Raw genomic sequence first — 18,271 nt, forward strand, 5'->3', positions numbered from 1 at the left:
TTTTATGATTAGATTCAGAAATAAAATAAAATTACAGAAATTAAAAGTAAAATATGTAAGTACTTTATTTCTAATGAACATAAAAGTGATTATTACATAAGTATGTTAAAAAACAAGAATTACAACATAAGATAATTAAAAGAAACATTAAAATTAATCAGTTATTTTATGATTTCACTCATTTTTAATGAATATAAAAGTAATTAATATCTGAATACGTTAAAAAACAAAGAATTTAATTTTTGTGATTTTTTCTGTACGAAAATAAAAAAATAAACTGAAACTTACAAAATATTATGTTTATAGACCACTATACACATTTTGTATTGTAATTTTTAAATTCATACCTTTATAGAGATATTTCAAAAGTTAAAAAAACATTTAACACTTTATATAAAAGTATAGTTTACATTTAACGTACGTATGTACATTTCTTCAGTAAAAACAAATTTACCTCCCTCTCCAACAAAACAAGAGTATGGTAATTCGATTATTTAGAAAGTTAGAGATGTGCATAGAGATGCAGCATTAGTTGATTGTGTTTACAACTTGAAAATCTAAGGTGCACTTATACATTTACGTAAGTTCGTATTCATGTCGATAAAATTAGAATTTCTCTTATTGTGGGCTCTTCAGACAACATTTGGATATGCACTCTTAAAGAAGTAAAATGTGTACTTTAATATTGTAATGGTAAGTAACCAGTGGAGAGTTTGTGGTGCCTTAAATTCAGTAAAGGCATCGAAGGTATTCGTTAATTTATGGTGTGAGGCAGGTCGGGTTCTCGTACGGATTCCTGATGGTTTTGCTTTTACATTGCGGTCCGTCTGACGGAATTCTAATTAATATTAACAATAAGCGTTTGTCGTTTAACGGTTTTAGCAAACCACGTAGGACGTAACGAGCTGAAGCGCGCCGGAACGGGCTGAAACGGGGCCTGAAAGGCGGCCGCATAGTTTCGAGTTGCCGATACCGGCTGAATATTCCAGGTGGTCGGCATGATTTACTCCCACGGACCGACGCCGCGTTTCCTTCGCGTTATTCTCCGCTCACGTATCGCCGAATCGCTTTCGAATACGTGTTACGGCCGCATCCGACTGTTTTAAAAGATTTTCATAACTGTTTCCACCGCATTTTACCGCTCCATTCTGCATCTACGCTGCCTCTGATGGCACATAATCATTTTCTTCGCTCTTAACATGCTAAATTCCGGTCTCACTTGTTCAATTTCAAATCGGTTTGTTCAAAATAGCACTTTCATCCGTTCATTTTGCTAAAATAAACTTTTTTTAAACGTGTATAATTTTATCAAACATGATTATATGTTTTTTCAATTTAGTTTATGTTTACTTTTTTATATTTTATTGATCAATTTTAATTTTTAAACTTCTTAAAATTCTTTAAATTTTATAAAATTACTTATTTTTTAATGATGGCTTAATTTTCTATATTTTTTAAGTACTTTCAATTTTTAAAGCTTAATTTTTGTAATTCTATAAATTTAAATATAATTTTATAAAATTAAACTAATAATTTTAAATATTTTTTAAGTACTTTCAATTTTTAAAGCTTAATTTTTGTAATTCTATAAATTTAAATATAATTTTATAAAATTAAACTAATAATTTTAAATATTTTTTAAATTTAACTGAATATTTTTAATGATCTAAATTTATTTCTTATATTTTATTGATTATTTTTATTTATTTTTAAATTTAATTAATTATTTTTAGTGATTTAAGTTTAATTTTATATATTTTATTGATTGTTTTTAATATTTTAAACTCATTTTTTTAAAATTTTATTAAACAAAACTAATATATATATATTTTTTAATTTAATAACCTTATTTTTAACCTTAAATATTTAAATTTTATATAAATAAATTAATAATTTTAATTAATTTTCAATTTAATTAGTAATCTTTCATTATTTCATTTGAATTTTATGTATTTTATCGGTTATTTTTAATTTTTTAAGGCTAATTTATTAAATTTTATGTAATAATATTATTTTTAAAATTAATTAGTTATTTTTAATATTTTAACTTTAATTTTTCCAAATTTTATTAAATTAAATTAATAATTTTATTTTTTTTTTTTAATTTAATCAGTTATTTTTAATGGTTTAAGTTTCATTTTTTGTATTTTGTTTTTTATGTTTATTTTTTACTTATTTTTTTTTAATTCTATAAATTTAAATTAATAATTCTAATTATTTTCATATTTTATTGGTTATTTTTAATATTTTATACTTATTTTTTTTTAATTTTATTAAATTAAATTAATATATAATTTTTTTAATTTAATAAGTTATTTTTAATCTTGAATATTTAAATTTTATATAAATAAATTAATAATTTTATTTTTTTTAATTTATTGGTTATTTTTAATATTTTATACTTATTTTTTTTTAATTTTATTAAATTAAATTGATAATTAATTTAATCAGTTATTTTAAATTTAATTTTTTATATTTTATTGATTAATTTTAAGTTAATTAGTTATTTTTAATGATTAAGTGTAAATCTACATATTTTATTGACTATTTTTATTATTTTAACCTTATTTTTTTCAAATTTTATTAAATTAAATTAATAATTTTATTTTTTTTTATTTAATCAGTTATTTTTAATGGTTTGAGTTTAATTTTTTGTATTTTGTTTATTATTTTTAATTTTTACTTATTTATTTTTTTAATTCTATAAATTTAAGTTAATAATTCTAATTATTTTTATATTATATAGATTATTTTTAATATTTTAAACTTAATTTTTTAAAATTTTACCAAATTAAATTGAAAATTTTAATTACTTTTAAATTTAATTAGTTATTTTTAATGATATAAACGTATTTTTTACATTTTATTAATTATTTTTTTTGGCATTTTTTTAATGCTGTATACAGTCTCAAAAATAATGTATTTTCTAAAAGTAGTCGCCTTCCACTTACTAATCAATTCTAATCTTATATAGGGTGATAAATTTAATAAAAGTGACCGTATTAGAATTCATGTGAAACAATTAAAGTTGATAAATTCCACCACGTCGCCCATATTACCATTCACAACAAAGTTAACCAGCTCTATTAGAAAACGTCACACGCCATTAAGAGTAATAATTTTTAACGAACCACTCGCCCGTTCTTAATCAGAATTATGAACGTTACAGAATCGTCTTGAACTTTCTTATCTGTATCTGGCTCCGGATTTGTTGTTAGGTGAACTGATAAATAAAAGCGGACGAAACGTATTGACAGATCAACTTATCATAAAGGATATCGGAGGCCATAAACGTCCGACGCGAGTATATCATGGGCCAACATGTGTTCCTGACTTACAGAACTGACATATATCTGGGATAACTAGCACTGTTTCTATTTCGGTATACAATATAAGTGACTATAATTCCCTGCTGACCCAATACTCTGTTCTGTTACTGATTGTTATTACAATTTTAGTCGTCACAATAAATTCATAACAATGTATTTCCGGTGGGCTAATCGAAGCCCAGATGATACATTTACGGATTCGCCTTCGCCCATTGTTCCGAAGGAACCGATAACAATAAACGTGGACTGTGTTTATTTTACTACTATTGTTATTATACCAACTCTCTCTCCTATATGTAAATGTACTTTTGTTTGTTCCAAATCAAATTATATGTGTGTGTGGGGTGCGAATTATTTTTCAATCTCGCCACTCCATTCCGCTCTTTTTATGTCTCTTACTATACATTCGATATGAGTCCAATTCAAAAGGCTTCTCATAGTCTGCTATTTTTTTGTTTGCCATAAATTTAATGGACATAATTTTTTTAACTGATTTTTTAATTTACTTAGTTATTTTTAACATTTTACGTTCAATTTTTTTTATTTTAATTAATTATGTTAATTATTTATAAAATTAATTGATTTTTTATTGTTTTAAACTTAACTTTTATAATTTTATGATACTAAATTAGCAATTTTAATGTTTTTTAAATTTAATTAATTATTTTTAATTTTTTAAGCTTAATTTTCTGAATTTTATGAAATTAAATTAACAATTTTAATGATTTTTATAAATACTAATTAAATTAATTAGTTATATTTATTTAATTATACATAATTTTTTGAATTTTATTACACTAAATCTATAATTTTAAAGATTTTTAATTCAATTGGTCATTTTTAATTTTTAAACATATTTTTTTGTATTTCATTAAACTTAATTTTTTGAATTTTATGAAAATAAATTAACAATTTTAATGATTTTTATAAACACTAATTAAATTAATTTGTTATATTTATTTAATTATACATAGTTTTTTGAATTTTATTACACTAAATCAGTAATTTTAAAGATTTTTAAATTCAATTGGTCATTTTTAATTTCTAAACATATTTTTTGTGTTTCATTAAACTTAATTATTAAATTTAATAATTTTTATATTTAATTAATTATTTTTATAAATTCTAATTAAATTAATTGGTTATTTTTAATTTTTTTTTAACTTAATTTTGTGAATTTTTGTTAAACTAAATCAACAATTCTAATAATTTTTAAATATAATTGGTCATTTTTAATTTTTAAACTTAATTTTTTGAATTTTATAAAATTAAATTAACAATTTTATGATTTTTATAAATACTAATTAAATTAATTAGTTATATTTATTTAATTATACATAATTTTTTGAATTTTATTACACTAAATCTATAATTTTAAAGATTTTTAATTCAATTGGTCATTTTTAATTTTTAAACATATTTTTTTGTATTTCATTAAACTTAATTTTTTGAATTTTATGAAAATAAATTAACAATTTTAATGATTTTTATAAACACTAATTAAATTAATTTGTTATATTTATTTAATTATACATAGTTTTTTGAATTTTATTACACTAAATCAGTAATTTTAAAGATTTTTAAATTCAATTGGTCATTTTTAATTTCTAAACATACTTTTTTGTATTTCATTAAACTTAATTAACAATTTTAATGATTTTTATATTTAATTAATTATTTTTATAAATTCTAATTAAATTAATTGGTAATTTTTATTTTTTTTTTTAACTTAATTTTTTGAATTTTTGATTTTGATTTTTAAATTTAATAAATTATTTTTAATTTTCCAGGCATCAAATATAGGTTTGATTTTTTTATTCTGAATTAAAATGTTTAAAATTATTAAATTATCAAAATGAATTCCATGAAACAAGTAATTTTACGTTAAAAACTTTATAAATTTGACTCAAACAAAAGTTTCCAGAGTATTTAATATAGAATTTTCAGAAAAAAATGTTTAGTCGAAGTTCATTAATAATCAATTAATTAATGCAGACATGTTTTTAGTATATAAGTAGGTGTAAATATTCAGAAAAGTTTCAAAATTCATGAAATTCACTCAGCATACATTACACGTTCGTGGAGTGATTAGTTAACATGAACGAAATTGCGAAACTACAACACGGTTTTACACTTATAATTAATGTAGCAGTTTACTAAACGATCGTGCGTTTAATCCCGCCGTTTTTGCAAATCCAAATCGAAAAATGACGGCCGTAATGCAGCAAGTTATCGATTGTCCACTTACGAGTCGAGTTGAGTCGAGTCGACGTGTAATTTCAATGCGTGCACTTAATCATCTACGTCAAGTGGCCGACTTATTGTTGCAGAAACGATATTGCGAAAGTGCTCATCAAAAGCTTTTACGGTTCATTGCTTCGTTACGGTGTGATAGCTGCACTAAAGGCCGTCTCTTTGTGGATTAGTTCGCACCATACGTGCGACCGTGTCGAACACTTTTTAATCTGCCTTCCTTCCCAAAGCCAATAATCCACTTCCGGTTATTAACCCCGCGGACTGTTCTGCAGGAAGTTGCGTCGAGCAGGAACCGACGTACGAACCCGAAACCATCAGAAAAACGCCCGAAACGGTGACACGGTGACGGCACATGAGTCACGGCGGCGAAATAAATATTATAATTGGGTAAATGAGTGGCGGTGACCCCAAAGTTCAATTAAATACGGGAACACATGTCGGACAAGTGACGCGAGACGGTCCAGGCCTCCATTAGCGCACGGCCACGCCATTATTATGCGAATTGTGGAGACGGTGCCCGTCTCTTGAAAACCTGTCCGTCCGTGTCCGTCCCTCGCCGGGCATTAGTGCCCGCTTTCGTTCCGTCAATATTATTCCGGGCCTCCTTTTAATGGTTGCACGACCTGCGAAATCTGCCCTCTCCACACACTACTGTGGCAGTTTTGTCAAATATCATTCTCTATTTCGGACGAGATTTTATATTTTTAACCAAAAAGGGCTCAGATTTGAATATAACCCGGTTATTTAAACTTATACTTTAAATAAATCTAAAATGAGATGAAGTTTTATAATAAATTTAGGCAAAAAAAGTTTCTAAATTAAATTAAAATGAAACAAAAGTATTTTAAAATAATTTTAATGAAAAAATCACGTTGAAATACCAAAAAAACTGATTAAAATTAACTTTAAATAGACAAACAATACTCTAAATTAAGTAAAAACAAAACAAAACTATTTTAAAATTGTTTTAATAAACAAATTTTACTCTAAATTAAGGTAAAATATAAAAAACTGTTTAAAATTAACTTTAAATAGGCAAAAAATACCCTAAATTAAGTAAAAATGAACTAAAACTGTTTTAAAATAATTTAAATAAATAAATTTTACTCTAAATTAAGGTAAAATAACACAAAGCTGTTTTAAAACAACTTTAAATAAATAAGAAATTACCTTAATAAACAAATTTGAGACTAAATTAAGGTACAATAAAATAAAATTGTTTTAAAATTTAATTTAAATATAAAAAAATTGACAAAAATTAAAGAAAAATTAAGAAAATATTTTAAAAATAATTAGATAAACATATTTAAGGCTAAATTAAGGTAAAATAAAACCCTAAGTTACCCTAAATTAAAGAAAAATGAAGAAAAAATGTTTTAAAATAATTTAAATAAACAGATTTGAGATTAAATCAATTTATAATAAACTAAAACTATTTTAAAATAACCTTAAATAAATAAAAATTACCCTAAATTAAAGAACAATGAAAAAAACTGTACTAAACTAATTTGAATAAACAGATTTAATTCTAAATCAATGTAAAATAAAATAAAATTATTTTATAATAATTTTAAATAAATATAAGTTATCCTAAATTAAAGAAAAATGAAAACAAAGTGTTTTAAAGTAATTTGAATAAACAGATTTGAAACTAAATCAACTTAAAATAGACTAAAACGGTTTAAAAGTAACATTAAGCAAATAAAAATTATCCTAAATCAAAAAATAATGAAAAGAAACTGTATTAAATTAATTTGAAGAAACAGATTTTATTTTGAATAAGGGTAAAATAAAATAAAACTGATTTTTTTGGACCGGGACAGGTCCACAGAAGGTCGCCAGATAAAATGCAAATTTGTAAATCAACGAGAAAATAATATTTACGTTGCATGAATGTGCATCAGTATTGAATTACCCAATAAATGGTGGGCCGCCCCGTTGCCTGAATGGGGTTTCGAATTTCTCAAGGATCTGAGCGCCTTAAAGGATACTACGGCATCGGTTAACTTTATTACGGGCGAAATGGAATATCGAATGCATCTGAAATTTTGATATTCCCTTTCTGGAACGTCTAACGTTACTTACTTGCTTACTTACTTGCTTGCTTGCTTACTTGCGAGTGCTTCGCGAACAACTATTTCATAACTGATTTGCCATATTATTATTATTATAAACTTCTCCAACAGTTAAACAACTTGTATCACAATAATAAAACTATTTTGGTGTATTAAAGGAAACATGAAGGAAATGATAAAACAAAAATGAAATAAATCTGTGTTAAAATAACTTTAAATAAACAAAAATTACCCTAAATTAATTAACTGTTTTAAATAACTCTAAATGAATAAAAGTTATTCTAAATTAAATAAAAATAAAATAAAACTATTTTAAAATAATTTGAATAAACAGATTTAACTCTAAATCAAGATAAAGTCAAATAAAACTGTTTTAAAATAACTCTAAATAAGTTAAAAATTGCCCTAAATTAAATAGAAATAAAGCAAAACTGTTTTACTGTGGTGCATTAAAGGAAACACGAAGGAACTGAGAGATGATAAATTTTACGTTGGTTATCACCAAGAATATATACATATAATGAGTGGTGATAAATATGGTGGGGATCGTTTAATGGTTCCGGAAAAAATGCAAGGCCCTTTCAGGAAATAAATGTGTGATATCAGCCACAAAAAGTCTTCTTCGAAGGGGCAAACATTATTTATTACCTCGAATGATTACCATTCCTAAATTACCACGAAGCGACCTCGTTAATATTTTTTACTTCGACTCATCAAAAAGACGACGAGATATTAATGCCGAAATATTTCTGTTAACGGCTCCGGGAACCACTCACGTCTAAATATTTATTTCGCATTTTAATAAGCCACTTTTGCCCACAATTTCGGTGGATGTGAAAGCTTATACGTCGTTTGATTTGATGTATGTACAAAATGGGGATTATTACCGACGTACTGATGGAACAAAGCTTTTTGGATTACATAAACTTTTACACTATTAACGGTTTAATATCAATTGGCATTCAAATATAGTAAACTTTCAGTAAAATCCACATTTACGGTTATAGATAATTACCAGTTGAAAATTCAATATGTAGGATGAATGATTAAGTGTTTACCTTGATTATCTATGGAGAAGATGCCGATCCCGTCGCCGCCTCGAATGGAATACTCGATGTTGCTGTCGCCGCCAGGTGGGTCCAGGTCGGTGGCATTAACCTGCATCACAAAACTCCCGACCGGTTTGTTTTCGCTCACTTTGCCGACGAGCACGAAGTCACTGAAAGTCGGGGCGTGCATGTTCTCGTTCACGTCGACCACGTTAATCGTCACCGTCGCCTCCGAGGACAGCGAAGGGTTGCCCCTGTCGTTGGCGAACACTATCAAACTGTGCACCTGCCGCTCCTCAAAGTCCAGAGGCTTGGTGGTCCGTATCGTTCCGGAGACGCGGTCAATTTTAAAGGTGCCGTCGCTGTCGCTGTCCTCCAGGGAGTAGAGCACCTCTCCTTCGGCACCGAGGTCCGGGTCGGAGGCAGTTACGACCGCCACCACCGTGCCCTTCGGTATGTCCTCCCGTATTTTCACGCTATAATTGGGTAAACTGAATTTCGGGGCGTTGTCGTTGATGTCGTCTATTGATATGCGGACCAACGCTTCGGAGTACAAAGGTGGATTATCGGGGCCTTTGCCACCCCCGTCGGTCGCCCTTATCCGCAGCTCATAAGTGTCCTGTCTCTCCCTATCTAAATTGTTCGATACCCTCAGTTCGCCGGTGACCTTATCCACGCCGAAATCTTTAGTGTCCGTTACCAGGGAGTAAGTTACTCGGGCGTTATCGCCCTCGTCTGCATCTGTTGCATTCGCTTTGAATATAACGGTGCCGTTCATGGCGTTCTCGGTCACCCTGAAGCTGGCCAAAGCCTTCTCGAATTTAGGTGCGTTGTCGTTGATGTCGAGCACGGTTATCGGCAGCACTCGGGACGCCGACTTCTGCGGTCTGCCCAAATCGTAGACGCTCACGTTCAGGAAATACTCGTACTCCTTCTCCCTGTCCAGGTAGCCGATGATCTTCAGCTCGCCGGTCTCCATGTCCAGACAGAACTGCGAGTGCTTGTCCCCGCCGGATATGCCGTAAATCAGTTTGCCGTTGTAGCCCAGGTCGCGGTCTCTGGCTTTGAGTTTGACGAGAGCGGTGCCCAAGGCTACCGACTCGTTGATCCGTATTTCGATGGGGAAGTCCATGAATTCGGGCGCGTGCACGTTTTGCCCGTAGCGCGTCGGCATCATGGCGAACTCTTCCTGCGCCGGCGGCTTGTTGTTGTTCTCCGCGTCGGCGAGCACCTCCGTCAGTCGTCTGGCCACCCCCGTGTCCTTGCACTCGAACCCCCCTAAGTCATCAGCCAATAATTTCCCGCTGGTTAGGCTGTTCTTCTTGGCGTTCACCAGCTTCATGTGGACGCGGGCCAGGTCGGCGAAGTGGGTCCCGTCCGTGGCCGTAACGTTCAGCTCCCTGTCACCCACCCGCAGGTCGTTGAGGTCGCAGTTGACGGTTATAGTGCCGGACGTGGCCTCGATGCTGAAGCAACTGTCTTCGTTCCCCGACACGATTCTGTAGCTAATGATGTTGCCCGCGTCAAAATCAATCGCCGACAACGTTATTATCTCTGATCCGATGGCGATGTAACGGGGGACATGTCCGATGCAGTCCACCTTCTCGAATTGCGGCCTATTGTCGTTCACGTCCTTAACTTTAACGGTTAATTGCATCTCCGTTTGGCGTCTGTAGGGCAAGCCCCAGTCAGACGCCCTCAGTCGCAGCACGTACTCCCTCCTCATGCTCTCGTAGTCCAGCAGCTGCGTCGTCTTGATGATGCCGGAGAAGTGGTCGATTTCGAAGGGGACTTTGTTTAAGTTGGCTATTAGATAGGATATGTAGGCGTTCTCGCCCCGGTCCTTGTCCCGGGCGTGGACGGTGGTTACGGAAGTGCCGGCGGGCATGTTCTCATCAATCCAGACCGTCACCTCGGACTTGTCGAAGATGGGGTCGTTGTCGTTGGTGTCCTCGACATAAATCTTAACTTTGGCTGACGATTGCTTCCTGGTGCCCACGTTGCCTTGATCAATGGCTGACACAGTGAGGCTGTAGAACTGTTTGCTTTCGGCGTCCAGAAGTTTGGCGGTGTAAAGCATGCCGGTCTCAGGATTTAGATTAAACTCCATCCCCTCGTTGCCGCCGACTATTTCTAAGAACACTTGGGCGTTCTTCCCCTCGTCGGCGTCCGTAACTTTCAGTCTTATTAACGGGGTATTAATGGGGGCCGTCTCCGGCACCTTAACGTCGTACACCTCCTTGTTGAACACCGGAGCGTTGTCGTTCAAATCCGTCAGTTGCACCGGCACGGACTTGTACGTCTCCCGTGGAGGCACCCCCTCATCCACGGCCCGCAAAGTCAACGTATAACCTTGGGGGGTGCTCTCCCTGTCCAACAACTTAAGCACTTCTATGTTGAACTCGCCTTTTTGCTTGGTGGGCCGGATCCGGAAGTGTCCGTCCGGATCCCCGTCCACTATCTCCAGACTGGCGATCTGGCCGTGCACCCCACTATCCCTGTCCGAAACGTTGACTATGGCGTAAATGTCGGCGTTGGAGTTCTCGACTATTTGCGGCAGACGTTTGATGCGTACGTCAGGCGAGTAGAAGTTGACCTTCTTGACACGTATGCGTATTTTGGCCCTGTTGAGCATGAAGGAGCCTTGCCGAAAGACGGCGCCCCGGTCCTGACCCACAACGGTCAGCTCGTGATATGTGTTTTCGCTGTACCTGACCGGACGGGTCAACGATATGTCGCCGGTTATGGGGTGAATGGCGAACTGGTCGGTCTCCTCCAGGAAGCTGTAGTATATCTCTCCGTTGCGCCCTAGGTCGGCGTCCTCGGCGTTCACCTTCAAAATGCTCTGGTGCACCGGCGTGTCCTCGTAGATGGTCACGTTGTACTCGGTGGGGTAGAACAGGGGACTGAGATCGTTGGTGTCCAACACGGTGACCACCACGGTGGTGTCGGTGGAGGCGGAGAACTTTTGCGCCCCCTCCTTGACGGTGGCGGTCGCCCTCACCTGCAATATGAACTTGTCCTTGCGCTCCCTGTTCAGGACGTCGTTGTTGCCCGTCTTGATGCGGATGAACAGGAAGCAAAAGTCGCCGACCAGCCGGTGCTCCGCCTTGAAGAACCTGTCCTTGTCGCCCTCGATTATCCGGTATCGAATGTCCGCGAGGGTGTTGGAGGGCAGGCGGATGCCCATGAGGTCGGCGCCGGGCGGCTGCGACGCGTACGACTTGGCCACGCTGTTCTCCGGTATGCTGACATTGTACAGCTCCTTGGTGAAGCGGATCTCCAAGTCGGAGGCCAGCGCCCCCTCGCTCTTCACCGGACTGAGAGCGATCACCAGGAGGCAGCAGGCGAAAGCGCAGCGGCTCATCATTTCATTTCATCACGGCTCTGGAAAAAACAACAACAATTGTATCAAATAAATAAATAATACCCATCGAATCGGGACCGCAATGAATTAATCAAAACACGACATACGTTCCGATAAAATTAAAACAATATTCGGCTCATTTTGTGTTATTAATGACGGAATGGGAAAACGCTAATTCCCCTAATGTTAATTTGTAAAACTACCTTGTTTGTATAAACTAATATTCATTTATTTCATTGACGTTTCTGCTTTTATTCACATTATGTTCAGCCATTAAAATAAACAAAGTTCACTTTTGGTCAACACAATATTTAAATAGATTTGACCATGTTTTGTAGCTAATTAATTATCGATAAATTTCAATCCAAAAGTAAAAATTTTGGGCTCCAAAAATAATTTTAGACCATTTTAAGTTTGAGACTCTTTAGTCTTTTTCAGTCCATAAAAAGTGTGAAATTTCTGAAATGTGAAAAGATAAAGATAAATATAATACACTAGAGAATACTTAGAGTCTTTAAGGAGACAGATCTATGCGGATTAGTAAAGCATGTGTTCATTCATTCATTCATAATCTCATAGAACTAACTCTTGCCAACCAGAGTACATTATGTACAAGATTCTTTCTAAAATGTTCATCCATTTCAGTAATACCTTTATTCGCTTAAGCATCAGAATAAACAAAGGTAAACGGCGGCCTCATATTTACGAAATTGTTTTCTGAAACCTGTTACTCAGAAAAATGCATAATTCATAAAGCTGAAAACAGTGTCATCTAAGGTTAAAAGACGGAACGGGACGAACGAGGGGAATATTTTTACATGCTAACAATATTTACACGCAACGGAATGGCGGTCGTCCACTTTCCATGTCGAATCGCTTTGAATATCTAAGTGACCGTCTCCTGGCACCGCCTACAAATTCAGCAGCAATTGCAAAATCCGTAAAAAGTTAAACAGCATCCGCAAACACAAAGCACGAGGCCGCAGCGGATTAATGATGACGGTATTTAGCTTCAATAAATGCATATCTGACCGAAACTGAAGCAGCACACACAAAAGATTCATGGCCCTATTAATTACTGCAACCTTTTGCGTTTATAAATAGAGCATGCACGGACGGTGTTTGTAATGTGTCAGGTTCATGTGCGGTCGAACGCTTTATATTAATTTCCATTTTGTCAACGTTTGACAAATTCATCCGGGTTTTTTTCAGCAGCAAAATATTCGAATATTCGAATATTCGAATATTCGAGTCTGCAGGAATGCAGAAACAATTAATCGTGAGGAACATCTGCATTGTGATTAAGGTGTCGACCGCATTAACACGAAGAACCTGTCAAGTTCGTCGGGGATTCCCTGAAAGGCATTAAATATATCATCCCCATACAAATGGTCTGTGTTAGCATGTAACGTAATGCTATTGTATAAGTCTCATTAACACACATATCTTGTTTAGGGATGAATTACTGCGACGATTATGGCCTACTGTGATTAATTAACCGATTAATCAATGTGCATGTCTTTGATTTCAAAATTGATACCGACAATAAAGGTTAATTTATTGATAGCGTCTAATTTATCGAAATAACCCTTAAATGCTTCCAACTCAAATCAATTTCATAAACTCATGTTTTTCTTCTTTCAATTACGATAAAGACTGGATGAAGTGAAATTAAGTAGGCACATGATTAAATTACTTCGGAATTGAATTTTTTCTTATTTCCTGAAACTTGACCCCTTAAAACATTTTTGTAATCAAACCTCCGTCCCCGGTGTTTCCCCCAAGTAACCGGAAATAGAAACCTTTCTTTAAAACTTGATCATATTAAATTCAATTTGACAATTTGGTCTGTTGAAAACCATTTTTAATTATATTTAGTTATGAATATTTTTTTATTTTCCATTAAAAATATTAATAATAATACAACCTGTATAAAACTTGGGAGTATCAACAATGACTTTTTATAGGATGGTCTGTGTAGTAATCAAATTTGGTGATTTTATCATTTTAATTAAAACATCTGATTCTGACAAACCTTTTAGAAAAAAAAAAAAATAACTCAAAAACTATTGGGTTTGGGTATAAGACATGGTATAGACATTTTATTTGCAAATGTATGTAGAGTTTAAAAATCCAAAAATATACAGAGTGTTCCATAGAGAATAACAAAATTATTGATGTTTTGTGGATGGAAAGTTGAATATTAATATAATTAACCAAAGACCATTATTTTTAATGGAACACCCTGTATACATTTACATTTTTAAATTCTACGTATGATTGCAAATAAAATGGGTATACTGTGTCTTATACCTAAACCCAATAGTTTTTGAATTATTTATTTTTTTCTAATAATTTTTTATACACTCAGAGGGTCTAACTAAAATATTTATAAAACTACCAATTTTGATGATAGAAAGTTAATTTTTGGTATACACGTTAACCAAAGATCATCCTATAAAAAATCATTATTAGTACTCTAAAATTTTATACAGGGTGTTCGTTATTTACGTTTAATTTAGAGTAAATATCAATAATTTTGTTATTCTATATGGAACACTTTGTACAAGGTAAAATTGTACAGAGACTAAAGTGTAGAGCAATGTATGATGATGTTTTGAAGAAGTAAAGTATTAAAACAGCTTCAATATCCGTCAGGAAAGTGGTGCAGCTAGACCGAGTTTCTTAAGAAGGTGTGCAACTACAACATAAGACTCATAAGAATATGTGGGGGAAGGAAATCAATAATATTGAAATATTTGATTAAAAAAATAATAATTTTATGTGTGTAGTGAAAAATTTACAGGAATAAATCAATAAAACAAATGAACCACTGACAGTTTATGAATCTTTCTTTAAAATTAAAGTAAAGTTGACCAATAACCATTCAACTAAAAGACATTATTAGTACTCCCAAATTTTATACAGAATGTTCATTGTTTACGTTAATTTAGTGCATCTTAAAACATCAGTTTTGTCACAGTAAAATTGATTTAGATATACAAAATGGGCAAGTTGTTTCTGAATACGCAGAAAATAATTTATTTGATATTTATGTCAGATTTTTAAAGTTGTAGAAACAAGTAAATAAATTTAATATAATAAATGGTAAAAGTTATATAAAATCGTATCAAATTACTTGATATTTTAATCCCACGTTATTAACTTTGTCAGGATAATTAATTTATTAATCTGCACGTTGAAATCTAAATGGGTCGCTTTGATGTTTTCCAAAACAATTGTTTCATTCAACTCTGAACATATGAAGACTTGTTTTACTTTGCTTTTTGATATTATTTCGTAATTATTTGTTAATGCATAATTTAATTGCCTCTTTATGTTGACGTCAATGTAAATTCTGCCTGGCACAATTGTCAAAATTTATTAAGACTGAATAAAGTGATTTACGTTGGCAGGACATTTCGAAGAGAAAGTGAAATTTTCTTGTACATTCACTGGATAATTTAAATTCATTGATATGCAAATATTCTAGTATTACGGTTCCTTATTATTAAAGCCTGTCTGAATTAACATGAAATCCTTTTATTTCCCCCCGTTCCCCCTTTGGATGTTTAAAAATCAGTATCGTAGCAAATTAAATGAGGGACGGACGGATGGTAATGTAGTTAGTCATTTTAAAAAATGTTTAAGGGTTATTAAATGAAAAATGCAGCGCAACATCCGAAGGAAAGAGAAACAGGATCTTATTACCAAGCTAAAAGTGAGTTGCTCAACGCTGCACTAAACTAAACTTCCAAGCCACTAGAAATAATTCAATCTTTCTTATATTTTCCGGACCTCGGTGGATTTAATTTAAAACATGTTTCCGATGGAACGGGACGTCGCCTTTAAATACGACACCGACCTATTACGTGATCGAACGGGTGTTAACAATCTGATTATATTTGTTTCATTAACTCCCGACCAGACACACTTTTTATTAAGTACGTGAAATTTAATTATTTAACGCAACCTTTCTAATCCCGTTAGTTTGTGTGTTTCTTTTCTGCGCTGCCCCTAACTCGATTTTCTACCAATCGACTTTAATTTGCCTCCAATCGATTAGAAAGAACTTTGCCTCGAATTTGTTTCATTAACGATCTGTGCTGCTCTCTCGTCAGTCAATTAGTGGAATTGCTTTCAGTCATAATCCCCGTTAAAACTCGTCGTTGTGGCTCACCTGCATTTATTCCATTAATTAAGCCAACACATCAAAGGCCCCATCTGATCAAACGTGGATTTCTACACAAACCCCCCAAAAAACCAGATCTGGAGAATATGTTACTTCTTGGCCCGCTCATAAAATATTAAAATTTAAACATGTTTCTGCGGCAGAGACAAACGCCCTCCGAACGAACCCCCCGAAGATATATGATTTATGTGCTAGTGAAATGGTTTAAATTATCTAAGGAGAAACCGATTTTCCGCCGACGAATTTATGGGTTTGCGTGTCGGACCAACTTTTCTCCGTGCATGACTTTCGGGCGGACCCCAAATAAATATTTTTTTACGATGGCCACGTCCTCAGGTTCGGCTTGATAAAAATGCTAAGCAATTAGGTGAGCGGAAGCTGCGGTGATTGTAGACGGGGCAGATATGTCACGGATTTGATCCTCTTGTTTTGTTTGAATTGGTTTCAAGCTGGAAAGCCTGCCAGGCATCTAACTACTGGTCGGTGATCTTCCTTCCTCCGTTTATCAGTTGGAAGTTGGTAAACGATGAATCAGGCCAGTTTTTAACTGTTGTAAGTTGTCAAATTTACTTTAATCTGATCACCACTTTAATTTTAAAGAAAAATTCATAAACTGTCAGTAGTTCATTTATTACATTGATTTATTCCTGTAAATTTTTCACTACGTACATAAAATTATTATTTTTTTAATCAAACATTTCAATATTATTGATTCCCTTCCCCCACATATTCTTATGAGTCTTATGTTGTAGTTGGACACCTCCTTAAGAAACTCGGTCTAACTGCACCACTTTCCTGACGGATATTGAAGCTGTTTTAATACTTTACTTCTTCAAAACACGTAAATTGTCATAATACATTGCTTCACACTTTAATCTCTGTACAATTTTAACTGTACAACAAAAATAACAAAATTATTGATATTATAAAATGCTCTAAATTAAACGTAAATAATGAACACCCTGTATACAATTTTGGAGTATTAATAATGGCTTTTTATAGGATGGTCTTTGGTTAACGTGTATACCAAAAATTAAATTTCTTTCATCAAAATTGGTGGATTTACAGATATTTTAGTTAGACCATGTGAATCTATCAAAATTATTAGAAAAAAATTAATAATTCAAAAACTATTGGGTTTAGGTATAAGACATAGTATAGTCATTTTATTTGCAATTATTTGTAGAATTTAAAAATCCAAAAATATACAGAGTGTTCCATGGAGAATAACAAAATTATTAATATTTTAAGATACTCTAAATTAAAAGTAAATAATAAACACCCTGTATACAATTTTAGAGTACTAATAATGGCTTTTTATAGGATGGTTATTGCTTAACGTGTATACCAAAAATTAACTTTCTGTCATCAAAATTGGTGGATTTACAGATATTTTAGTTAGACCATCTGAATCTATCAAAATTATTAGAAAAAAATTAATAATTCAAAAACTATTGGGTTTTGGTATAAGACATAGTATAGTCATTTTATTTGCAATTATTTGTAGAATTTAAAAATCCAAAAATATACAGAGTGTTCCACGGAGAATAATAAAATTATAAATATTTTAAGATACTCTAAATTAAAAGTAAATAACAAACACCCTGTATACAATTTTAGAGTACTAATAATGGCTTTTTATAGGATGGTTATTGCTTAACGTCTATACCAAAAATTAACTTTCTGTCATCAAAATTGGTGGATTTACAGATATTTTAGTTAGACCATCTGAATCTATCAAAATTATTAGAAAAAAATTAATAATTCAAAAACTATTGGGTTTTGGTATAAGACATAGTATAGTCATTTTATTTGCAATTATTTGTAGAATTTAAAAATCCAAAAATATACAGAGTGTTCCATGGAGAATAATAAAATTATTAATATTTTAAGATACTCTAAATTAAAAGTAAATAATGAACACCCTGTATAAAATTTTGGAGTACTAATAATGGCTTTTTATAGGATGGTCTTTGGTTAACGTGTATACCAAAAATTAAATT

At 32.4% G+C, this 18,271-nt stretch overlaps 1 protein-coding gene across 10 annotated transcripts in view; it reads right to left on the reverse strand.

Annotated features, from left to right (window-relative positions):
- Positions 1 to 18,271, reverse strand: part of LOC109603458 (fat-like cadherin-related tumor suppressor homolog) — a 156,278-nt gene that overhangs the window by 116,634 nt on the left and 21,373 nt on the right. For all 10 annotated transcript variants that reach the window (XM_049964835.1, XM_049964842.1, XM_049964837.1 and 7 more), the window contains exon 3: positions 8,719 to 12,096. In XM_049964835.1, the coding sequence (XP_049820792.1) occupies positions 8,719 to 12,079 (3,361 nt within the window). In that variant the 5' untranslated portion in view covers positions 12,080 to 12,096. The remainder of the gene's footprint in view (positions 1 to 8,718; positions 12,097 to 18,271) is intronic.

Source organism: Aethina tumida, chromosome 3 (assembly GCF_024364675.1).
Source record: "Aethina tumida isolate Nest 87 chromosome 3, icAetTumi1.1, whole genome shotgun sequence".
NCBI lineage: Eukaryota > Metazoa > Arthropoda > Insecta > Coleoptera > Nitidulidae > Aethina > Aethina tumida.